The sequence below is a fragment of the Aquarana catesbeiana genome, linkage group LG12, assembly GCF_042186555.1.
Source record: "Aquarana catesbeiana isolate 2022-GZ linkage group LG12, ASM4218655v1, whole genome shotgun sequence".
NCBI lineage: Eukaryota > Metazoa > Chordata > Amphibia > Anura > Ranidae > Aquarana > Aquarana catesbeiana.
Window position 1 is genome coordinate 91,548,790 of NC_133335.1, and position 26,104 is coordinate 91,574,893.

At 40.9% G+C, this 26,104-nt stretch overlaps 1 protein-coding gene and 1 pseudogene across 1 annotated transcript in view; both read left to right on the forward strand.

Annotated features, from left to right (window-relative positions):
- The window catches only part of SLC26A11 (solute carrier family 26 member 11), a 116,733-nt gene that overhangs the window by 27,832 nt on the left and 62,797 nt on the right, over positions 1-26,104 (forward strand). Inside the window, exons 3-7 of the mRNA XM_073608207.1 lie at positions 4,414-4,606; positions 4,685-4,770; positions 16,921-17,000; positions 17,108-17,250; positions 17,345-17,520. Coding sequence (XP_073464308.1) covers positions 4,414-4,606; positions 4,685-4,770; positions 16,921-17,000; positions 17,108-17,250; positions 17,345-17,520 — 678 coding nt within the window. The remainder of the gene's footprint in view (positions 1-4,413; positions 4,607-4,684; positions 4,771-16,920; positions 17,001-17,107; positions 17,251-17,344; positions 17,521-26,104) is intronic.
- Positions 14,183-14,315, forward strand: LOC141114651 (U2 spliceosomal RNA; annotated as a pseudogene).

Sequence of the window (26,104 nt, forward strand, 5' to 3'; positions counted from 1 at the left end):
GTCAGTAAATTTTTCAGATATATACCATAGTTTGTGGACGCTATAACTTTACAGACTAAATAATATACACTGATTTGGGTTATTTTAACCAAAGAAATGTAGCAGAATACATTTGACCTAAATTTATGAAGAACAATTATTTGTTGTTTTTTTTTTTTTTTAGATACGGCACTGGGTCGCTTTAACTGACAATTGCGCGGTCATGTGACATTGTACCCAAACAAAAATGATGTCTTTTTTTTCCCACAAATAGAGTTTTCTTTTGGTGATATTTGATCGCCTCTGCTGTTTTTTTATTTTTTGCGCTTTAAACAATAAATTTACTGCCAATTTTGAAAAAAAACAATATTGTTTACTTTTTGCTATAATACATATCCAAAAACACATATATAAAAAAAAAGTTTATTCATCAGTTTAGGCCGATATGTATTCTGCTTCATATTTTTGGTAAAATCACAATAAGCGTATAATGATTGGTTTGCACAAAAGTTATAGCGTCTACAAAATAGGGGATAGATTTATGGCCTTTTATTTATTTTTTTTATGTTTTTACTGGTAATGGCAGCATTCTGCAAATTGTTTTTTTTTTTTTTTTTTTTTGCGGGACTGCGACATTATTCGTGTATCAACAGTATCTCACAAAAGGGAGTACACCCCTCACATTTTTGTAAATATTTTATTATATCTTTTCATGGGACAACACTGAAGAAATGACACTTTGCTACAATGTAAAGTAGTGAGTGCACAGCTTGTATAACAGTGTAAATTAGCTGTCCCCTCAAAATAACTCAACTCACAGTCATTAATGTCTAAAGCGCTGGCAAAAAAAAAAGTGAGTACACCCCTAAGTTTAAATGTCCAAATTGGGCCCAATTAGCCATTTTCCCTCCCCGGTGTCATGTGACTCGTTACAAGGTCTCAGGTGTGAATTGGGAGCAGGTGTGTTAAATTTGTGTGTTAAATTTTCGCTTTCGCTCTCTCATACTCGTCACTGGAAGTTCAACATAGCACCTCATGGCAAAGAACTCTCTGAGGATCTGAAAAAAAGAATTGTTGCTCTACATAAAGATGGCCTAGGCAATAAGAAGATTGCAAAGACCCTGAAACTGAGCTGCAGCACGGTGGTCAAGACAATATAGCAGTTTGACAGGACAGGTTCCACTCAGAACAGGCCTCGCCATGGTCAACCAAAGAGGTTGAGGGCACGTACTCAGCATCATATCCAGAGGTTGTCTTTGGGAAATAGACGTATGAGTGCTGCCACCATTGCTACAGAGGTTGAAGGGGTGGGGGGTCAGCCTTCTCAGTGCTCAGACCATACGCCGTACTCTGCATCAAATTGGTCTACATGGTTGTCATCCCAGAAGGAAGCCTCTTCTAAGGATGATGCACAAGAAAGCCCGAAAACAGTTTGCTGAAGACAAGCAGACTAAGGACATGGATTACTGAAACCATGTCCTGTGGTCTGATGAGACCAAGATAAACTTATTTGGTTCAGATGGTGTCAAGCGTGTGTGGCGGCAACTAGGTGAGGAGTACAAAGACAAGTGTATCTTGCCTACAGTCAAGCATGGTGGTGGGAGAGTCATGGTCTGGGGCTACATGAGTGTTGCTGGCACTGGGGAACTACAGTTCATTGAGGGAACAGAGCATGATCCCCTCCCTTTGGAGACTGGGCCGCAGGGCACTATTCCAACATAACGACCCCAAGCACACCTCCAAGATGACCACTGCCTTGCTAAAGAAGCTGAGGGTAAAGGTGATGAACTGGCCAAGCTTGTCTCCAGACCTAAACCCTATTGAGCATCTAGGGGGCATCCTCAAACTGAAGGTAGAGGAGTGCAAGGTCTCTAACATCCACCAGCTCCGGGATGTCATCATGGAGGAGTGGCAACTGGTGAAGCTCTGGTGAACTCCATGCCCAGGAGGGTTAAGGCAGTGCTGGAAAATAATGGTGGTCACACAAAATATTGACACTTTGAGCCCAATTTGGATATTTTCACTTAGGGGTGGACTCACGTTTGATGCCAGCGGTATAGACAATAATGGCTGTGTGTTGAGTTATTTTGAGGGGACAGCAAATTTACACTGTTAAAAGCTGCACACTCACTACTTTATATTGTAGCAAAGTGTCATTTCTTCAGTGTTGTCACATGAAAAGATATAATAAAATATTTACAAAAATGTGAGGGGTGTACTCACTTTTGTGAGATACTGTGTATATAGAGATGTACATCTCTATATACAGTGCCTTGAAAAAGAATTCATACCCCTAAATGTATTTTATGTGACAGACCAACACAAAGTGGTACATAATTGTGAAGTGGAAGGAAAATGATAAATGGTTTTCAAATTTTTTTACAAATAAATATGTAAAAGTGTGGCGTGCATTTGTATTCAGCCACCCTGAGTAAATACTTTGTAGAACCACCTTTCACTGCAATTGCAGCTGCAAGTCTTTTTGGAGATGTCTCTACCAGCTTTGCACATCTAGAGAGTGAAATTTTTGCCCATTCTTCCTTGCAAAATAGCTCAAGCTCTGCCATATTGGATGGAGAACGTTTTGTGAACAACAATTTTCAAGTCTTGCCACAGAGTCTCAATTAGAATTGGGTCTGGACTTTGGCTGGGCCATTTTAACACATGAATATGTTTTGATCTAAACTATTCTATTGTAGCTCTGGCTGTATGTTTAGGGTCGTTGTCCTGCTGGAAGGTGAGCCCCAGTCTCAAGTAGTTTGCAGACTCTAACAGGTTTTCTTCTAAGATTGCCCTGTATTTGGCTCCATCTATCTTCCCATCAACTCTGACCAGCTTCCCTGTCCCTGCTGAAGAAAAGCATCCCCACAACATGATGCTGCCACCTCCATGTTTCACGGTGGGGATGTTGTGTTCAGAGTGATGTACAGTGTTCGTTACTCGCCACACATAGCGCTTTGCTTTTGGGACAAAAAGTTGGTCTCATCAGACTAGAGCACTTTCTTCCACATGTTTGCTGTGTCCCCCACATGGCTTCTCGCAAACTGCAAATGGGACTTCTTATGGCTTTCTTTCAACAATGACTTTCTTCTTGCCACTCTTCCATAAAGGCCAGATTTGTGGAGTGCACGACTAATAGTTGTCCTGGGAACAGATTCTCCCAACTGAGCTGTGGATCTCTGCAGCTCCTCCAGAGTTACCATGGACCTCTTGGCTGCTTCTCTGAATAATGCTCTCCTTGCCCTTGGACTGTCAGTTCAGGTGGACGGCAATGTGTTGGTAGGTTTGCAGTTGTGCCATACTCTTTCCTTTTTCGGATGATGGATTGAACAGTGCTCCGTGAGATGTTCAAAGCTTGGGATATTTTTTTATAACCTTACTCTGCTTTAAACTTCTCGACAACTTTATCCCTGACCTGTCTGGTGTGTTGCTTGGCCTTCATGATGCTGTTTGTTCACTATGGTTCTCTTAAAAACCTCTAAGGGCTTTACTGAACAGCTGTATTTATTCTGAGATTAAAATACACACAGGTGGACTCGATTTACTAATTAGGTGACGTCTGTAGGCAATTGGTTCTACTAGATTTTAGTTAGGGGTATCAGAGTAAAGGGGGCTGAATACAAATGCACGCCACACTTTTCACATATTTATTTCTAAAAAATTTTTAAAACCATTTATCATTTTCCTTTCACTTCACAATTATGTGCCACTTTGTTCTGGTCTATCACATAAAATCCCAATAAAATACATTTATGTTTTTGGTTGTAACATGACAAAATGTGGAAAATGTCAAGGGGTATGAATACTTTTTCAAGGCACTGTATATATAAAGAAGCCTGCATTAATAAAGTATGCATACATGGGGTAAACAACTTCACACTACTTATGTGTATTATGTATATCTGTATAGGTGACTAAGAGAAGATAAATGTTCATGAATAGTACAGAAATATATGTATTTTAAATCTATATTTATACAGTGAAATCCGTATTTTAGTGGAATTGATTATTCTTTCTTTTTGGGATATGAAAAGAATGTATTTCAGCTGAGACCAAAAGAATAACAGTTGTCCATTGGTTTATGGTTTATAGTATCTGGTGCAGCTCTGCATGGTAGCCAATCAGCTTCTAAATTCAGCTTGTTCAATTAAGCTTTGGCAATAAAACCTGGAAGCTGATTGGTTTCTATGCAGTTGCACCAGATTTTGCACTCTCCAGTTTTAGTAAATAACCCCCAAAGGACAATGACAGCCTGCTGCTTTCAAAATATCCTAACACTGGATGCAGCCCCTATTCAGCCGTTGATGTTCCACCTGACTTTTTCCATTTTTCAGTCAAAAGATGTCAGGAATGAGCATGTATGTGTGCGGAAATTGCAAAAATTGCTGCTCTGTGGTTTTATGCCTTGATTTATTTATATCTGTTTTTTTGCAGTTTGGGCTTTACTCTTCCTTTGTTGGGTGTTTTATTTATTGTCTGCTTGGAACATCCAAAGATGTAACGTTGGGTCCCACAGCCATAATGTCCCTCCTTGTGGCAGTCTACACAGCTGGTGACAAATCATTGGCTATTTTGTTGGCATTCCTTTCAGGCTGCATTCAACTGGTAATGGGGCTGTTAAATTTTGGTGAGTTTTTTCCCATCACAAATCATGTTGCAAGCCCCAAACCACAGCCATTAACAACATATTTTTTTTCTTTCCCAGGTTTCCTTTTGGATTTCATATCCCATCCTGTCATCAAAGCCTTTACTTCAGCAGCAGCAGTTACTATCGGATTTAGCCAGGTTAAGGTATGCCTGTGTTAAAAAAAAAAAACGTTTTTTTTAATAGTGCCTGCTTGCACTGTTTTATCTTGAATAAGCATACATTTCCATAAGTTACATGTTATTTAAAAAATGTACAAAGATCCACTTTTTTTCTTTTATCTAGTACAAATTTAGAGTTCTACATTTATTTTTATGGGACTTTAGCAATTTCACAGGCACGTGCTTGCAAACTATTGTGACTATATTAAAGCAGTAATATGTAAAGTTCATATTTTTTTTCTGCTGAAATAATAAACATGTTATATTTACTTGCTCTGTGCAATGATACTGCACAGAGCAACCCCAAATCGTTTTTTCTGGGTTCCCCCATTGATTCTCTACTCTCTGCCTCTTCTGCATGTGCCGCCATAGGTGGCTGCTTCCTGGGGTGGCGCAGGTGCGCTCCTGAGGCCCTGCTGTGTGCAGCTCAGGCCTGCCCCTCGCCTTTTCATCACAGAATTTAAATGACAGCGACTGGAGCCAATGGCTCCCACTGCTACCTCTGACGGGCACAGTGCTGGATCAAGATAGGACTCGGATAAGTATTTGTGTGTGTGTGTGTGTGTGTGTGGGGGGGGGGATAAAAAAAATACCAGGACATTTTTTACCTTAATGCAGGGAATGCATTAAGGTAAAAATATCTTGTATTTGCAATCACTTTATATATGTAAATATGTAGATTAACCACCAGGGGAAGCAGACACTCTTAGTCTGTCCCAATTCTTAACCACTTGCCAACTGTGGGCGGTGTAGGCAAAGTGACGCATCCATATGCTGCCTACTTCCAGGTTTAGGGCACGTTCATGCGCACCTCCTGTCTGGCACCAAAGCAAAAATAAACCTCTGAGGGCTTCACAGAACAACTGTATTTATACTGAGATTAAATTACACACAGGTGGACTTGATTTACTAATTACAGTGCCTATAAAAGTATTCACATCCCTTGACATTTTCCACATTTTGTCATATTACAACCAAAAACGTAAATGTATTTTATTGGGATTTTATGTGATAGACCAACACAAAGTGGCACATACCGTATTTATCGGCGTATAACACGCACCGGCGTATAACACGCACCTCAATTTAGGAGGGAATTTTAAGGAAAAAAAACTTACATTTAAATGCCCATCATTGCAGCCTTGTCAGTGCAGCCTTGTCAGTGCAGCCTTGTCAGTGCAGCCATGTCAGTGCAGCCATGTCAGTGCAGCCTTGCTAGTGCAGCCATGTCAGTGCAGCCTTCCCCAGTGTCCAGTGCAGCCTTGCCCCAGTCCAGCATTGCCCCAGTCCAGCCTTGCCCCAGTGCAGTCTTGCTGAAGCCTCTGAGCTTCAAAATCGCCGACCGCGATTTGAAAATGGCGCCGCCGGCGCCGAAATACACAGAGCCGGTCCTCGGCTCTTCTCGGCGGCTCTCGTTCACTTTCGGCTCCACTCGGACGGTGAGCGGAGCTATCCGAAACTATCCGAGTATACTCGGCTAGGTTCGGACGGCGCTCGAGTGAAACCGAAAGCGGCCGAGAAGAGCTGAGGACCGGCACTGTGTATTTCGGCGCCGGCGGCGCCATTTTCAAATCGCGGTCAGCGATTTTTTCGTTCTGACAGGTCAGGATCGCAGGGGATCGGCGTATAACATGCACCCGTGATTTTCCCCTGATTTTAAGGGGAAAAAAGTGCGTGTTATACGCCGATAAATACGGTAATTGTGAAGTGGAAGGAAAATGATAAATGGCTTTATCACATTTTTTTACAAACAAATATGTAAAAAGTGTGGCGTGCATTTGTATTCACCCCCCCTAAATCAATACTTTGTTGAACCACCTTTCACTTCAATTACAGCTGCAAACCTTTTTGGAGATGTCTCTACCAGCTTTGCACATCTAGAGAGTGACATTTTGTCCATTCTTCTTTGCAAAATAGCTCAAGCTCTGTCAGATTGGATAGAGAGCGCCTGTGAACAGCAATTTTCAAGTCGCAGATTCTCAATTGGATTTAGGTCTGGACTTTGACTGGGCCATTCTAACACATGAATATGCTTAACCACTTCAGCCCCGGAAGAATTTACCCCCTTCCTGACCAGAGCACTTTTTGCGATTCGGCACTGCGTCGCTTTAACTGACAATTGCGTGGTCGTGCGACGTGGCTCCCAAACAAAATTGACGTCCTTTTTTTTCCCACAAATAGAGCTTTCTTTTGGTGGTATTTGATCACCCCTGCGGTTTTTGTTTTTTGAGCTATAAACAAAAATAGAACAACAATTTTGAAAAAAACGCAATATTTTTTACTTTTTGCTATAATAAATATCCCCCAAAAATATATAAAAATATTTTTTTCCTCAGTTTAGGCCGATACGTATTCTTCTATATATTTTTGGTAAGAAAAATCGCAATAAGCGATTATTGATTGTTTTGCGCAAAAGTTATAGCGTTTACAAAATAGGGGATAGTTTTATGGCATTTTTATGAATAATTTTTTTTTTTTCTAAATGGCAGCGATCAGCAATTTTTATCGTGACTGCGACATTATGGCGGACACATCGGACATTTTTGACACATTTTTGGGACCATTGGCATTAATACAGCGATCAATGCTAAAAAATTGCATTGATTACTGTAAAAATGTCACTGGTAGTGAAGGGGTTAACCACTAAGTGGCAGTGTAGGGGTTAAGTGTGTCCTAGGGGCGTGTTTCTAACTGTGGGGGGGGGGGTTGGCTATGTGTGACAGTTCACTGATCTCTGCTCCGATGACAGGGAGCAGAGATCGAGTGACACTGTCACTAGGCAGAACAGGGAGATGCTGAAAATATATTAACAAGGGTTGAGTGCTCTCGGATAATTCCTGTGACTTTAGTGCACCCCCTTGCGGGTCCCCACTCACCAGATCCAACAGCCCCAAAAGGGGCGACCAGCATAAGATGTCTCAATCACGATATCCTCTCCTCGCGGCAGTTATGCGGGCTCCTCAAGGTGGTTTCCGTGCCGTTGATTTTCCCAATGGATTCCTCCAGCCTCAGATGGAACAGGTTGCAGGGGGAATTGCGATCCCAATATTCTCTCCCCACCGTCCTACCGAGCATCCAGATAGTTTCCTACTATTGGGTTCAATGTTCACAGTGGCTCCCTCATGGAAAGAAAAAATAGGAAGCTCCCATGGTGTAGTATATATAAAAAGCTTTTATTCAGAAAACTCCATCAGCTTACAGCGGAGTAAAAAATAATAATAAAAATAAATAAATAACTAAATGAAATAACCAATGGATAAAAACAAATTAGCTAACTCAGGAATGACCCTGAGAACAGACCCGTAGCGGTAAAAAGTGCGTGCCGCTGGTTAGAGCTGTTTGCGCTCCACCTGCGTTCCAGCTAGGGTCCGTACCCGGAAGTGACGTAGCGTGCGTGGTGTCGTTGTACGCGTTTCGTCATAGGACGTCTTCAGCAACGATGCCAGCACGCCACGCGCTACGTCCATTAGTAGGGAGCCAACAGGCTAGATCCGCCCCATATTTCTAACAGTCCAATCCAAACGTAACACGGCGGAGTGACACTCCCACCTTGTCTGGAATGTCAGCAGAGGTGATCATTCAGCTTGTCTCGTATGGGCCCAGCTACTAGCGTTACGAACTATATTGCCATCCTGTATTTTTACACATTGTCCCTAGGGCAAATAAGTCTATGGAAAGGTTCCTTCTTTTTTCCTTTATATATATGGTCCATAATAAATGTCATGACTTTCTTTCTCTTTTTTTATATATAGTCCTTCTGGGCATTTTATTTTTATTTTAATTTTATCTTTATTTTTATCTTTAGTTTTATTTTTATTTGGATATGGGCTAGATTTTTCAACATTTTTTTCATCATTTATTTATTTGCCCTAGGTTAATGTATTCATTACTTATTTGCCCTAGGGACAATGTGTAAAAATACAGGATGGCAATATAGTTCGTAACGCTAGTAGCTGGGCCCATACGAGACAAGCTGAATGATCACCTCTGCTGACATTCCAGACAAGGTGGGAGTGTCACTCCGCCGTGTTACGTTTGGATTGGACTGTTAGAAATATGGGGCGGATCTAGCCTGTTGGCTCCCTACTAATGGACGTAGCGCGTGGCGTGCTGGCATCGTTGCTGAAGACGTCCTATGACGAAACGCGTACAACGACGCCACGCACGCTACGTCACTTCCGGGTACGGACCCTAGCTGGAACGCAGGTGGAGCGCAAACAGCTCTAACCAGCGGCACGCACTTTTTACCGCTACGGGTCTGTTCTCAGGGTCATTCCTGAGTTAGCTAATTTGTTTTTATCCATTGGTTATTTCATTTAGTTATTTATTTATTTTTATTATTATTTTTTACTCCGCTGTAAGCTGATGGAGTTTTCTGAATAAAAGCTTTTTATATATACTACACCATGGGAGCTTCCTATTTTTTCTTTCCATGAGGGAGCCACTGTGAACATTGAACCCAATAGTAGGAAACTATCTGGATGCTCGGTAGGACGGTGGGGAGAGAATATTGGGATCGCAATTCCCCCTGCAACCTGTTCCATCTGAGGCTGGAGGAATCCATTGGGAAAATCAACGGCACGGAAACCACCTTGAGGAGCCCGCATAACTGCCGCGAGGAGAGGATATCGTGATTGAGACATCTTATGCTGGTCGCCCCTTTTGGGGCTGTTGGATCTGGTGAGTGGGGACCCGCAAGGGGGTGCACTAAAGTCACAGGAATTATCCGAGAGCACTCAAGTCACGAAATTGTTGAAACATTGGATCTGAACAAGTTTTTTCACAAAAAAGTTTTTTCACAAAAGTTTTTCTCACTTTAAGGACTATAATCACTGTAAAATTGTTAACCTTGGTTTTCTTTGGACTTATTTGATTATAATACGTTTATTTGCACTATTTTGATATAATATGTAATGTCTTTTAATTCATATTTACACATGCTTTTTCTGCACGGGGAGCAGAGGTTTATTTTGATGGTTTGAATTATTTTGGATGAGTACAGCATATAGATATTTTCACCTAGTGGTGGCATATGGTGCAGATATATCACAGTAATAGGGGCCTTAGGCCATACCCCTTAATTATAAGGGTCTAACTGAACCACCACTGTAGACATTACCTATTTATTTATTTATTTATTTATGTATTTTATCTATACTTGCTGATACACACGGGTGCATGTGGATATATAGGTGTATGTATGTAGGCACAGACATATATACCCTTACGGTAACTAAGTTTTTTCCCTGGGAGGTACCAGGTACCTCTATTTGGATCTATTGAGGGAAACCATCTGGGTAACCGCCCCTCCCATCTATTACCCCATAGGAAGCGCCACAACCCTTGTTAATATATTTTCAGTTAGTAGAGAATCCCTAGGGAAGCTCTTTTAAGGGAGGCAGCATACCTAATTTACTGTTCTAAGCGCAGCTCTTTGTATTTAATTCTATAGAACAGGGAGATGCTGTTTACAACGGCATCTCCCCGTTCTTTCTCCCCGTGAGGCGATCGCGGGTATTCCCGCGGGACCCGCGACCCGACTCACGGAGCTTGCCGCGGGCGCGCACACGCCGCTGGCCGCCTCTTAAAGGGCAGCGTACAGGTACGTGATTCTGCCTGTACGTGCCCTTCTGCCGACGTATATTGTCGTGAGGCGGTCGGCAAGCGATTAAAGAAAAAAACTACATAAACCTCTAAGGGGATTTTTAAGGCAGTGAGAACTATGAATTTAGATAAAAATATATTTATTACAAATCTGAATTTAAATTACAAAATACAAAGAAATAGAAAAATAAATGGAATTAGATAAGGATATCACATTGCAAAATGGTTAAAAAGGTGCATTCGCATATGAAAGAGAAGATTGGGAGAAAGTGATACATCACACTACACGATACAGTCACCACGGATAAAAAAACGTGGCGTCGAGTAGTAGAATTCCAACGCGTTTCAACATGTTTATTTCATAGAAAAGTCTTCTTCAGGGAAATGTATCAGTCTGAGAAAAATCAAAACAGCAATGTTAAGAACTATGTAAAGCTATATGTATATATATATATGTCGCATAATGAGGCTGACACAACACTTATATCCTCCTAATGCACTTCATGGGTTAATTGTATTTCCAATGTCAGGGTAAGAGGTCCTAATCCTCCATGAGTTAATCAATGTCCTAAGTCCTCTACAAGATGGCTGGATATGGAGTAACAATCCAAATGTTGGCGTTTCTGCATCAAGTATTTGATAGCTGTGTGAAGCAGGGCAAAAGAAAGGGAGAGATAATAAACAAAAGACCATAATTGGGAAAAAGAGGGGTATAAAAACCCCCCTTGGGTTTTCCTGTTCTGGTATTTGAGTATAGGATAAGAACACTTAATTTCTGCAGAGAATTTAGGTCCGATCCGCCTGGAGCAGTCTGTGTGCCCTGATCACCCTCGGTTGGTAGCCGAGGGAGGAGTGACGCCATTTGCCGTCCCTGTCGTCCTTTTGTAGGGTGTGGGCGGGGATAAGCCGCTGCGTCAACCAGTGACGCGGCACATAGGAAATCACCACGGACAGGGCCGTCCAACGTGGTGACGCCGGGCCTCCCCACGACACAAGATGCCGCCGCTGGCACAGCGCATGCGCGCCGCGGCGGCGTGCATCAAGGCAACGCACAGCAGCCTAAATGGGCCGGCCTCCATGATGGAAAAGGGCCGTGCCTATAGTTGGAGATACTAATGAGTTGACATCGGATCGAACGGCCGTGATAGGTGCCGTGGAAGCGGTGTCCTCAATAAAGGGAAAAACGTCCCCCCACCCCATAGATGGAAAAATAAGCCCAGTGGACCGCTGACTAGGATAGTGAGTCCCAGTCTGCGGAACAGCCTACAGGGGGTGGAGATGGAATACACTGTGGGGGGGGGGGTGGTTAAACCCGGACCCCTGACACCAATAGGGGCTATCCCCCTGACTCACCCGCGGTAGGCCGAGTAGAAGAGGAGCTAATAACCACAGACACAGGGACCCCTGCTCAAACCGCAGTACAAGCACAGGGGTAAAGAATTTGCCGCGATGTATAAAAGGAACATCGCGGCCCCCCTGTGTCGGGTAGGGATAGGACAAAGAGGGTAGTTACCCATCCCAACTGGGAAACCCACGGGGAGGGGCAGCTCCACCCACCGGACAACCCAGAAATGCATAGTGGATATTCTAATGCGAGATAAAGACAAATGAAAAACAATAATAAATCAATAATAAATCTCAAGACTCCACCTAGATGTGACACATGAATATGCTTTGATCTAAACCATTCCATTGTAGCTCTGGCTGTATGTTTAGGGTCGTTGTCCTGGAAGATGAACCTCCGCCGCAGACTCTCTCTAGCAGATTTTCTTCTAAGATTTCCCTGTACTTTGGCTCCATCCATCTTCCCATCAACTCTGACCAGCTTTCCTGTCCCTGCTGAAGTAAAGCATCCCCACAACATGATGATGCTCTCCTTGCCCTTGGACTGTCAGTTCAGGTGGACAGCCATGTCTTGGTAGGTTTGCAGTTGTGCCATACTCTTTCCATTTCAGGATGATGGATTGAACAGTGCTCCATTCGATGTTCAAAGCTTGGGATATTTTTTTATAACTTAATCCTGCTTTAAAATTCTCTACAACTTTATTCTTGACCTGTCTGGTGTGTTCCTTGGCCTTCATGATGCTATTTGTTCACTAAGGTTCTCTGACAAACCTCTGAGGGCTTCACAGAACAGCTGTATTTATACTGATATTAAATCACACACGGGTAGACTCTATTTACTAATTAGGTGACTTCTGAAGGCAATTGGTTCCACTAGATTTTAGTTAGGGGTATCAGAGTAAAGGGGGCTGAATACACGCCACACTTTTCACACATTTATTTGTAATTTTGTAATTTTTATTTATCATTTTCCTTCCACTTCACAAAAGTGGAAATATTTAAGTTTTTGGTTAAAACATGACAAAATGTGGAAAATTTCAAGGGGTATGAATACTTTTTCTAGGCACTGTTTATATAAAGAAGCCTGCATTAATAAAGTATGCATACATGGGGTAAACAACTTCATACTACTTATGTATATTATGTATATCTGTATACAGTGGGGCAAAAAGTATTTAGTCAGCCACCAATTGTGCAAGTTCTCCCACTTAAAAAGATGAGAGAGGCCTGTAATTGTCATCATAGGTATACCTCAACTATGAGAGACAAAATGTCGAAACAAATCCAGACAATCACATTGTCTGATTTGGAAAGAATTTATTTGCAAATTATGGTGGAAAATAAGTATTTGGTCAATATCAAAAGTTCAATACTTTGTTATATATCCTTTGTTGGCAATGACAGAGGTCAAACGTTTTCTGTAAGTCTTCACAGTGTTGTCACACACTGTTGCTGGTGTGTTGGCCCATTCCTCCATACAGATCTCCTCTAGAGCAGTGATGTTTTGGGGCTGTCGCTGGGCAACACGGACTTTCAACTCCCTCCAAAGGTTTTCTATGGGGTTGAGATCTGGAGACTGGCTAGGCCACTCCAGGACCTTAAAATGCTTCTTACGAAGCCACTCCTTCGTTGCCCGGGCAGTGTGTTTGGGATCATTGTCATGCTGAAAGACCCAGCCACGTTTCATCTTCAATGCCCTTGCTGATGGGAGGAGGTTTGCACTCAAAATCTCACAATACATGGCCCCATTCATTCTTTCATGTACACGGATCAGTCGTCCTGTTCCCTTTGCAGAGAAACAGCCCGAAGCATAATGTTGCCACCCCCATGCTTCACAATAGGTATGGTGTTCTTTGGTTGCAACTCAGCATTCTCTCTCCTCCAAACACGACGAGTTGTGTTTCTACCAAACAGTTTTACTTTGGTTTCATCTGACCATATGACATTCTCCCAATCCTCTTCTGGATCATCCAAATGCTCTCTAGCAAACCACAGACGGGCCCGGACATGTACTGGCTTAAGCAGGGGGACATGTCTGGCACTGCAGGATCTGAATCCCTGGCGGCGTAGTGTGTTACTGATGGTAGCCTTTGTTACGTTGGTCCCAGCTCTCTGCAGGTCATTCACTAGGTCCCCCCGTGTGGTTCTGGGATTTTTGCTTACCGTTCTTGCAATCATTTTGACCCCACGGGGTGAGATCTAGCGTGGTGCCCCAGATCGAGGGAGATTATCAGTGGTCTTGTATGTCTTCCATTTTCTAATTATTGTTCCCACATTTCATTTCTTCACACCAAGCTGCTTGCCTATTGCAGATTCAGTCTTCCCAGCCTGGTGCAGGTCTACAATTTTGTTTCTGGTGTCCTTCGACAGCTCTTTGGTCTTCATAGTGGAGTTTGGAGTGTGGCAGTATCATAGCCAATGAGGTTCAACTGAGCCGTGATTATTGCTAATTGCTTCTCGGCCTTTTGGCTAAGATCGTGTGTAGTATCTGTTCTTATCAGTTTCCAGGAGGTGGCGCTTGCTTCTGTCCCTGATCTATGGCGAGATAGAGATGGGATGGCGGTTGCTATGCAAAACCTGCTGGAGTGAAGGTTACCCAGAGCGGTTTGTAGCTGAAAGGGAAGCCTTCTGATGGGGACAGAGAACCATTCGGTCTTGGCGGAGGGTCGGGACCCTGGCCTTCTGGCCTGGATTGGGGCAACTCTAGCTCCAGACAGTTATTCAGGAGAGAACGCTGGCTCCCCTTTCTCCCACCGGGGGAGCAGCCAGTATTTCCCGAATGTAATTAGGTAGGAGGGACGGAACGACGGTGAAGCCTGATGGCAAGGGCTCTCACCAAGCTTCCAGAACTCCATGCCTTCCTGCCTGGGGTGGGGGCTGCTGTGGTCTTGGCTGTGGGTCAGGGTTGGTTTGAAAAGCCAGTGGTGAATGTGCCCCTGAAGTGGCAGTTCAGGGGTGCCGTACAGTCACTGTGTTTAGGCACTTGATTTTATGGCACCATGGTCACTTCACCACTACACACGTTTTTCACACCTGCCTCTTGGGCTGAGCCTTTTGGCTGGGACCAGGGGAAATTTTTAATCCTGGCCGGAGGGCCGGCCATTGTATTAGACAATGGTCACTTTTCACTCTCCCACCTTCCTTTTCCCCCACTCTTTTTATTTAAACCCCTGTTTGTCACTTTTTTGTATTTTTTTTGTTTGATATGTGTACATGTTTTGTCACTGTGGCGAGTAGGGTGTGGGTCCTCGGGCCTACTCTGAAAGTCTTGGGAAAGGGTGGACATAGGCCTTTTGGCTTGGTTCGCCCTCTCCTTTGGGGGTCTCCCTTCGGGGGAGCCCCACCTGTACTTGGGATTGTTTGTTTCGGCAGACCTTCCAGTAAACGGGGGTCCGCCTGGTTTCGGGCCAGATGGACCCATTGTATAAGTACCTCAGTCCCTGTCTGGAGCCTAACGCCCCGGGGGATCAGGGTAAGGTCTTTCCCTAGCGGAGGACTCTGAACACCCGTTGCACGTTTTTGTGTTTCACTCTTTATGTATGTGCACTTTTTTTTGGCACCGGGTGGAAGTTTTTGAGGTGTGTTTCACGCCACTGGCTTTTCAACAAAGTGGAGTTTGGAGTGTGACTGTTTGAGGTTGTGAACAGGTGTCTTTTATACTGATAACAAGTTCAAACAGGTGTCATTAATACAGGTAATGAGTGGAGGACAGAGGAGCCTCTTAAAGAAGAAGATACAGGTCTGTGAGAGCCAGAAATCTTGCTTTAAGTGGGAGAACTTGCACAATTGGTGGCTGACTAAACACTTTTTTGCCCCACTGTAGGTGAATAAGAAAAGATAAATGTTCATGAATAGTACAGAAATATATCTATTTTAAATCCATATATTCATACAGTGAAATCCTTATTTTAATGGAACTGATTATTCTTTCTTTTTCTTTCTTTTTGGGATATGAAAAGAATGTATTTCAGCTGAGACATATATAGCTGGGGCTTGCTGACAGGCTACCGCTGGGTACCTGGTTTTGACCAGTACCTGCTTCCGCTTCAGTTTGCAGTGAACTGAGCCCAAAGTTCGCCCCCCCCCCTTCTTTTCCCTCCCCCCACACTGCTGGCCCATTTACAGATTCTCAGGCAAGATGGCGGCTGCAGCACCTGATAGCCAATTAGGCTTGAATGAGGACACCGCTGGATTCCAGGTCAGGTAAGTGCCCTAATAATAAAAGTCAGCAGCTACAGTATTTGTACATTATTTGTAGCTCCTGACTTTTATTTTTTTCTGAAGAAGCTCCTCTTTAAGTGGTTAAAGTGCAACGTATATTAAAATAAAATTAGAAAAAAAATTTTTGGTAGAAGAGAATTTTTGTGTGTGGTGTGTGTGTGTGTGTGTTTTTTTTTAAATTTATATTATAATATATATACATAATAAAATAAATATATATAACCGAAGCATTTTTTAGACATTGTGCACATGTATTGCAATTAAAAGATGGGATAATGCAACTCTATTACGGATGCTTGGGTGTTGCATTATCCTTGGCCAGCCTATGGCTGAACAAGGAAAATGGTGGCAGCATTAGAAGCTTCAGGAAAGGTGGCAGAGGTGATGGTGGAATGAAGAGGGAGAGTGCAGAGCTGTCATTTATGAAGCAGAGCAAACTTTGATTGCCATAATGGTGAGAGCACTAGCTATAATGTGCAGCTATGCACTGCATTTTTGCACATTATGGCTTGTGCTTCTTCCTGACCCCCAACCCTCACTTCCTCTTTAACAGATGCTGAGATAAGATATTTCAGAGGAAGGTGGTGCTGACACAGACATTTGTGTAAAGAAGCAGTAAATCTGAGCTACTGTGTAGCACTGATAAGCAGGAGATCTCACATGTCTAAGAGCAAATATTCCCCCATGTTCATAATTAATTACAACCTACTGTATATGTAGAAACAAACTTTTTTTTCTCTTTATTTTTTTAAACATTAACACGCATTGGTAATATTAATTAAATTGGGATGATTTCTTGAAGCAGCATTATGAGCAGACCCCTAATGTGACTTTATTGTATCTTATGTATAAAGTCAATATTCCCTTCCCATTCCTTCATATTACAGCTTCAAAGAATACTAGCATACCAATGTATAAGGATCTCTTAACAAGCAACTTATTTCAGTATTTCTCTTGTCCTGTCAGAACCTTCTAGGTTTGAAGGATATTCCACGCCAATTTGTCTTCCAAGTCTATGAAACTTTCCACAAACTCCCATCGACCAGGTCAGTTTTGACTTTAACCAATGACTTACTATTTTTCAGTATATACAAGCTAGTTTAAGGAGTTGTGTTTTATAAGTTTAAAATATGAGTCCATCAATGTTTTCTAGAGTTGGGGATGCCATCCTAGGTTTTCTGTGTATTGGCTTTCTTTTGGCGCTTAAGTGGATGAAGGATCATTTCCCAAGAACATATAGAGGAATGCCAAGATGTTATCGATGCAGCTACATCATTATTTGGATGACTACAACGGGTAAGTAAACACAGAAGGTTTTTTTTTTTCAGTGGTAGGTCTTTAAGCCTTTTGAGGGTTACCCGATGTCTAATAACTTTTTATGTTACTGTAGCTCGAAATGCGATTGTGGTGGTGGGTGCTGGATTGGTGGCCTACTCATTTGAAGTAATGGGGTTATCTCCTTTTGTCCTTACTGGAAAGACTGCAGAAGGCCTCCCTCACTTCCATCTCCCCCCCTTCTCAGAGACTGCAGGCAATCGCACTGTTCCTTTCAGGGATATGGCGCAGGTAGGTGAACTGTTGCTAAGATACATAAAGGAGACTCTTTTATGATTATTTATGTAACCTCTTATTCTTAAAGTGGAAGTCCATGATGAAATTAAAATCCCTGCATCTATAGACACCCTCGATCTAACACTAACCTATCTATCCCTGTAAAGAAAAAAATCAGTATACATACCTTTTTTGAAGGCGATCGGACCCGATCTCCAACGACGGAAGCTCTGCAGAGGACCCGGCCGACAATGGCTGTGAAATGAATGGGGAGTAAAGTCACCCATAGACTTACTATGGGGCTTCCGTTGTCGGACGTGTCCTCTGCACTCTCCTACACAGAGAAGCCGTGGCTGACAGCTCAGCATGGGATCAGATCAGATCAGCTTCAAAAAAAGGTATGTATACAGATTTTTCTCTTTACAGGGCTAGATAGGTTAATGTTAGATCGTGGGTGTCTATAGATGCAGGGGTTTTAGATTTAGCATGGACTTCCACTTTAACCACTTACGGACCGCCGCATGCCGATATACGTCCTAACTTTGAAGAGGAATATTGTTATGGCAGCAGCTAGCTTTCCTATAATAGTGGTCTCTAAGGTGGATTCGTCGCAAGATCACTTTTATCGGCCGGCGGGAGAGGGGCCTCCCCCTCCCGCCGCTCTCCGGTGCCCTCCGCCGCTTACCGGAGCCATCGGCGGCGATCGGATCGTCTCCCTTGCTGGGTATAAAGACGAGTGAGAGGAAGCTGGCCCCCACCCGTCTCCATACCATTGCAGGGTGGAAGCGACGTCAAAACGTCACTGCCAACCATAGCTCTTAAAGGGCCAATTTTTTTTTTTTTATTTATCACAATTTTTTTTTTTAATTTAATTTTTTTTTTTTTTTTAATTGCATTTTAGTGTAAATATGAGATCTGAGGTCTTTTTGACCCCAGATCTCATATTTAAGAGGTCCTGTCATGCTTTTTTTCTATTTACAAGGGATGTTTACATTCCTTGTAATAGGAATAAAAGTGACACATTTTTTTTTTTTTTTTTAAAGAACAGTGTAAAAATAAAAAAAACAAAAGGTAAAATAACTAAGAAAAAAATTTTTTTTTTTTTAAACGTGCCCCGTCCCGCCGAGCCCGTGTGCAGAAGCAAGAACGCATACGAGTAGCGCCCGCATATGAAAACGGTGTTAAAACCACACATGTGAGGTATCGCCACGATCGGTAGAGCGAGAGCAGAAATTCTAGCCCTAGACCTCCTCTGTATCTCAAAACATGCAACCTGTAGAATTTTTTAAACGTCACCTATTGAGATTTTTAAGGGTAAAAGTTTGTCGCCATTCCACGAGCGGGCACAATTTTGAAGCGTGACATGTTGGGTATCAATATACTCGGCGTAACATTATGTTTCACAATATAAAAAAAAATTGAGCTAACCTTACTGTTGTCTTACTTTTTAATTCAAAAAAGTGTTTTTTTCTTTCCAAAAAAGTGTGCTGCGCAAATACGGTGTGACAGAAAGTATTGCAACGACCGCCACTTTATTCTCTAGGGTGTTAGAACCCCCAAACATTATACATTTTTTTTTCTAAGTAATTTTCTAGCAAAAAAAAATGTTTTTAACTTGTAAACAACAAATCTCAAAAAGAGGCTCAGTCCTTAAGTGGTTAAGGAATTAACCTACAGTGATTTAGGAAGATATCCAGTAATAGGAGAAGGGATAAGGCAAGGTTCAAGCTAATAAGGATGTTTGCCTAAATCTGTCTTTTAACTGCTTGCCGACCAGCCGCCGCAGTTGTGCTGCAGCAACATGGCTCGGCAGCGCGAATCGGCGTTATGTTACGTCGCTTCCTTTTTTGGCCACTAGGGGCGCACTCACGCTGCTCGCCCCCGGAGCCAATGCGGATGCCGCCGGGCTCCCGCGATCGCTCATGACAGGGCGAGAACTGGGATCTCTGTGTGTAAACACAGAGATCCCGGCTCTCTGAGGGGAGAAGAGACTGATCGAGTGTTCATACAAAGTATGAACACCGATATCTCTCTTTTCCTATCTAGTCCCATCCCCCCTTCAGTTAGAACACACACTAGGGAACACAGTTAACCCCTTAATCGCCCCTAGTGTTAACCCCTTCAGTGACATTTTTACAGTAATCAATGTAAGTTTTTAGCACTGATCGCTGTATAAATGCCAATGGTCCCAAAAATGTGTCCGATGTGTGTGCCGTAATGTCGCAGTCATAAAAATTGCAAATCGCCGCCATTACTAGTAAAAAAAAAAAATAATAATAATAAAAATGCCATAAATCTATCCCCTATTTTATAGACGCTATAACTTTTGCACAAACCAATCAATATACGCTTATTGCAATTTTTATTACCAAAAATATGTAGAAGAATACATATCGGCCTAAACTGAGAAAAAATTTGCTTTTTTTTTTAAAAAAAAAATGAGGATATTTATTATAGCAAAAAGTACAAAATATTGTTTTTTTATTTTTCAAAATTGTCGCTCTTTTTTTGTGTATAGAGCAAAGAATAAAAACCGCAGAGGCGATCAAATACCACCAAAAGAAAGCTCTATTTGTGGGAAAAAAGGATGTCAATTTTGTTTGGGTACAGCGTCGCACAACCGTGCAATTTTCAGTTAAAACGACCGAATCAGTTAAAACGACCGAAACCGAAGCATGCCGAATCTCAAAAAATGCTCTGGTCATTCAGCAGCCAAATCTTCCGGGGCTGAAGTAGTTAATAAAATGTATCTTCAATTAATTTGAAGTTGCCAAGAGTATAAACCAGTAAAACAAGATCAAATTTGGCAGAATATCATCTAGTAGACAGGAAGTTTTGTTTTTTTTGGGCGGCACAGTGGTGTAGTGGTAGCACTCTCACCTAGCAGTAAGAAGGGTCGCTGGTTCGAATCCCAACCACGACACTACCTGCCTGGAGTTTGTATGTTCTCCCTGTGTCTGCGTGGGTATCCTCCGGGTACTCCGGTTTCCTCCCACACTCCAAAGACATGCTGGTAGGTTAATTGGATCCTGTCTAAATTGTCCCCAGTATGTATGAATGTGAGTTAGGGACCTTAGATTGTAAGCTCCTTGAGGGTAGGGACTGATGTGAATGTAAAATGTAAATGTAAAGTGCTGCGTAAATTGACGGCGCTATATAAGTACCTGAAATAAATAAATAAATAAATAAAGTTTTAAAAATAAAAGAAGAGGAAGGTGAGTTGAAGAAAGAGGAAAATATATAAATAGATACTAAACACACACTGTTTTAATTTACATTGTGCCTTCTCTTTCTGTATGTGGATGATGGCAATGTAATTATTTTGATTAAAAAAGCATTTAAGTACCTTTTTCCTAATCAATATACAGCTGTCGCATGACCCTAATCTTTCCCAGCCTGTCTGCAGGGAAACATAAGCAGGAGGAGCTTCTAGTCCTTTGCTGGTCACATGTTTAAAATAAAAAAACAGCCTTTGGAATACAGAGTAAAAATAAAAAATATCCATGAATTGTTTTAAATTGGCATAAATATATTATATATATTATATTTGAAATCAAATCTTTATTTTGTTTGGCAATATCATGGTGTTGGCGGATTTCTGCCAGTCACGTCCCTTCAGCCTATGTATGGCAGAATAACCAGATTTTTTGCAGAATACAGAAAATTAATCTCATAGCGACTGAGTATGAACAGCATGTAATACACCATTTATTAACTTTTTCCTTGTCAAAAGAAGTTTATTGAGTATACAATGTTATAAAGATACATAAAGTAAGTTTACAAGGATCTATAAAGTAAGCTCATTGTTTTACAGTAGGGTTTATATAGGTAAATATCATGAAATTTCAAATATTAAACATTGGGTTCATGTAAACCTAAATTAAAGATATATATCATTTCCTTAGTTACTTTTGTAGGTATTTAAATGATTTATACCTACTATACATATTGTTTACAAGTAGAGTGTATATAGGTCAAATAAATTCTGATAATGAGCTTTAATCGTAAGGTGGAGAAAAGGAAAGAGAAAGAAGAAAAAGGGTTGAAAGGTAGAGGTATGGTCCACAAGGTTGTCCCGCTCGTCAGTTTATTATTCTTTTTAGTTCTCTTTGAAGCCTTAGAATGGGTGTCTCTGTAAGTCATGTAATCTGTTACCATGGCAACAGGACAGAGTCATTGAAGTTTGACAGGAACTGTTGTTTTATCCAAGGATGCCAAAGTTTTTCAAATTTTGGAATTTGATTTTGATCGATGGCTACCATCTTAGCATTAGACATTGTATTATTCATTCTGTGAATTGTTTCTGCTAGTACCAATGTAGGAGATTTCCATGCCTTGGCCACTGTTTGTTTTGCAGCCGTTATTAGTTGGATCATAAGTTTGAATTGAGAGAGTGTTAACCATTCCGGTTTTAGATTAAGTAAAGTTAAATATGGATCTGGTTGTATTATTTTTTTAAATATTTTAGATGCAATCACGAAGACTTCCTTCCAGAAGGTTTGGATTACTGGGCACGTCCACCATATGTGTAAATATGTGCCTATTTCTGGGCATCCTCGAAAACAAAGAGCTGAGGTATTAGGTGAATATTTTGCCACTCTAGCGGGTACAAGGTACCAGCGAGTTAGGACTTTATAATTTGTCTCCAGTGCTAAGATGTTGGGTGAAGATGACTTAGATGTGAGCCATATGTTAGACCAGTCCGTGTCTTCTAAAGTTCGTCCCAGGTCCTCCTCCCACCTCTGAACGTAAGAGGGTCTATTAAGATTTGCTACTCCATATAATTGATTATAAAGTGATGAAATTGTACCTTTAGCAAATGGATCTTTTGTACAGATTGATTCAAAAATGGATAATTGGGATAATGGTGTATCCCCCTTTAGGAATGGTGTATAGAAATTTTTGATTTGGAGATATCTAAATATCTCAGAGTTTGGTAGATCATATTTTTCTCTAAGCGATGGGAATGAAAGGAATGATTTAGATGCTATGAAGTCATTTAGTGTCTGAATGCCTGATGTTGTCCAAGCTTTAAAAGAATTTGGGTAGATCCATGCCGGATAAAAGGCCGGATTTCTGATAAAAGAAAGGAGAGGATTGTGTGGAGATTGTAACTGATATTTGGTTTTTAGTTTATCCCAGAGAGATAAGAAGTGTTTAGTTATGGGATTATGAATTTTAAAGCGGTCTTTAGGATCAAGCCATAATAAATTTGATATTAATAGAGGGTCATTTTCTGAAGCCTCTATAAATACCCATAATGGGATTTCCTGTTTTGCATGGTATTTGGACAGACTGGCCAAATGTGCTGCTCTGTAGTAGTTAGTAAAATTAGGGTATGCCAGGCCTCCTTTATTTTTGGGAAGATGTAGTGTGTGTATAGGTATACGTGGTTTAGAAGAGCCCCATATAAACGAAGTTGCTCTTTTTTGTACTATTCTCAAAAAATAGGAAGGAATTGGAATAGGGAGGACTCTGAATAGATAAAACAATTTGGGTAGAATAGTCATTTTGATTGCATTAATCTTCCCTATCCAGGATAAAGGAAGTTGCGACCATTGTTTTATTAGATTTGTGATCTGTCTTAATACAGGAGGATAATTGGTTGAGAATAAGTCAGAATGAGATGCTGTTAAATGAATTCCAAGATATGGGATTGATTTTTCTGCCCATGTGAATGGGAGTGCAGCCCTAGCCGGGATCAATTCCATGTTTGTGAGTGAAATATTAAGCACTAGGCATTTCTTAGGATTAATCATAAGGCCGGATAGGGCTGCAAATCCATCAAGAGCTGGTATTAAGTTAGGACCAGAGACCTGTGGTGATGATAGAAAAAGTAATATATCGTCTGCAAATATACATAATTTGTGTGTAATACCTCCTACTTCAATGCCAGTTATAGTTTGGTTTGTTCTGATGTATTGGGCCATGGGTTCGAGTATAAGGGCAAATAATAAGGGAGATAATGGGCAACCCTGTCGGGTACCTCTTTCGATATTAAAGGCTTCAGATTTGTATCCAGCATATTTTATATAGGCTTTGGGTTTATTATATAATGCTTTGATCCATGTTAAAAAGTGGGGTCCAAAACCCCATTTTTGTAATGAATATTGCATATATTGCCAGGATACTGTGTCAAATGCCCTCTTAATATCGAGAGATAGAAAACATAAAGGGATTTTCCGTTTTTTAGCAATATGTGCCAATAACACTGCTCTGCGTATATTATCGCCTGCCTGTCTATTTGGCATGAAGCCTACTTGATCTCTATGTATTAATTTTCCTATAATGCTATTGAGGCGTTTTGCTATTATTTTTGCTAATAATTTAATATCAAGGTTTAACAGAGAGATAGGCCGATAATTCACACAGGAAGTATCATCAGAAAGGGGTTTTGGGATCATACAAACAATTGCCATTAGTGTTTCTTGCCGAAAAGAATGTCCATCTAGAAGTTTGTTAAAAGTTTCAGTGAGAATGGGAGAGAGTATTTCTGAGAATGTTTTATAGTATAAAGCCGAGTAGCCGTCTGGGCCTGGTCTTTTGTTAAGTTTTAGGTCTTTTATGGCGTTAGCAACTTCATCTATAGTTATAGGCTCATCCAAACTGCTTTTTTGATTCTGAGATAACTCAAGTAAGGTTATTTTTGAGAAGAAGGATTCAGCCTCTGTAGGATTAAATTCATTGTTTGTCTTGTATAAAGTTGCGAGATGTGAGTGAAATTTATGGACTATTTTAACTGGATTACAAGTGTAAACATTTTTTGATAATTTCAAACGTATTGGTTTGAAAGATTTGTTAGTTGAATTTAATGCCCGAGCCAAATATGTACCTAGTTTGTTTGTATTCATGTAGAAATTGTGTTTGGAGCGTTTGAGGGATTTATCAACTGACTCAGTGAGAAATAGATCGTATTCCAATCTAGATTTTTCCAGATGAGATTTTGTACTTTGAGATGGATTATCTTGAAATGATATGTAGGCTGCATTAAAATGGAGTTCTAGTTTTTTTGCTAGATTTTTGCGTTCCCGTTTAAATAGTGCCATTTGTCTTTGTATTGTACCACGCAAGACAGGCTTATGAGCTTCCCACAGTGTTATTGGGGAGATGTCTGTTGTATTATTAATTGATATGTATTCCTTTAAAGCTTGTTCAATGGCCATCTGATGTAATGGGTGTTTGAGCATTATGTCCGGTAAGTACCACGTTGGGTCATGCGCTTTTGGTATGGCTGAGGCTATAGTAGTGTATACTGCATTATGGTCAGACCACGGAATCGGAATTATATCTGATGCAATAATTTCTGGTATCATTCCTATTGTTAGAAAAATATGATCTATTCTGGTGAAGGTTTGATGAGGGTGCGAGAAATAAGTGAATTTCTTTTTCATTGGGTTACTTTCTCTCCATGAATCTACCAGATTGTATTTGAAAAGAAGTTGAGAAAAAGGTAATCTAGAGGTTATTTTGGATGGTGTAAAAGGTGATTTATCTAGAAATGGGAGGAGGACCTGGTTCGAATCCCCACACATTATCACTGTTCCTATTTTGTGTGTATTAATCACTTGTAATATATGTGAGAGGAATGGTGTAGGTTGTTTGTTAGGAGCGTAGTAGGAAATCACCATGATTGCTGTATCCATTATATAACCCATGAGTATCAGGTATCTACCTTCTGGGTCTTTAATTTCTGATGATAAGGTGAATGGTGTGGATCGGTGAAATGCAATTAGAGTTCCCCTTTGCTTGGTACAGGCAGAAGCCGTGTAAATTTGTTGATAAAAAGGAGAAATATATTTTGGAGTAGAATCTTTGGTGAAGTGTGTTTCTTGGAGGCATACTATGTGAGCCTTCTTGTTATGGAAAGTACGGAAGGCTTTGGTCCTTTTTTGAGGGACATTTATTCCCTGAACATTCAGGGAAAGTATATTCAGTGGTGCCATGGCAACAGATCAAATAGTTTTGACTTACTTTTTGTTATGCAGAGCTGACTGCGCAGATCAACCTGTGTGGACTGAAGAGATGAATAGATAGAAAAGAAACCAGTGAATTCTGGAGTAAAGAGTAAACAAAAAACATATGAGATTAGATGATACATTGTATAAATTATTTTTTGCAAGTAATCACAATTTACCCGTGAAAGAGAATAAATATCTCTCTAAGGGGAATAAGTGCCTTTGTCACACTCCCACATAATATGGTTGGGAGAATGAGGAGGGCTAATGGGGGTACACGGATCTTCCGCTTACAGGAGAGAAGTGCTATGTCAAAAGACATCAAAATGATGTTTCATTAATTGGAGTGCAGAATATAGTTTTTGTTGAAATTATTTATTCCAGGGTGGTTGTATATGGCTAGTCTTGCCCTAGGCTAAATAATTCAGTTAGAAAGGTACTGTTAATAACTTTGGTATTGATGAAGATAGTTTGAATTATTTTGGGATTTTAACCCTTTTAGAGTAAACAATTACATATTTTATTCATATGTAACTGTTTAGATATGTTAACTCATAAAATTGAGGTTGTATTGCTTCAGATTAGAATAAACAAAAACATAATTCTAGGAACTAGTTAGGTAATAAGATATTTGTTTTAAGAAA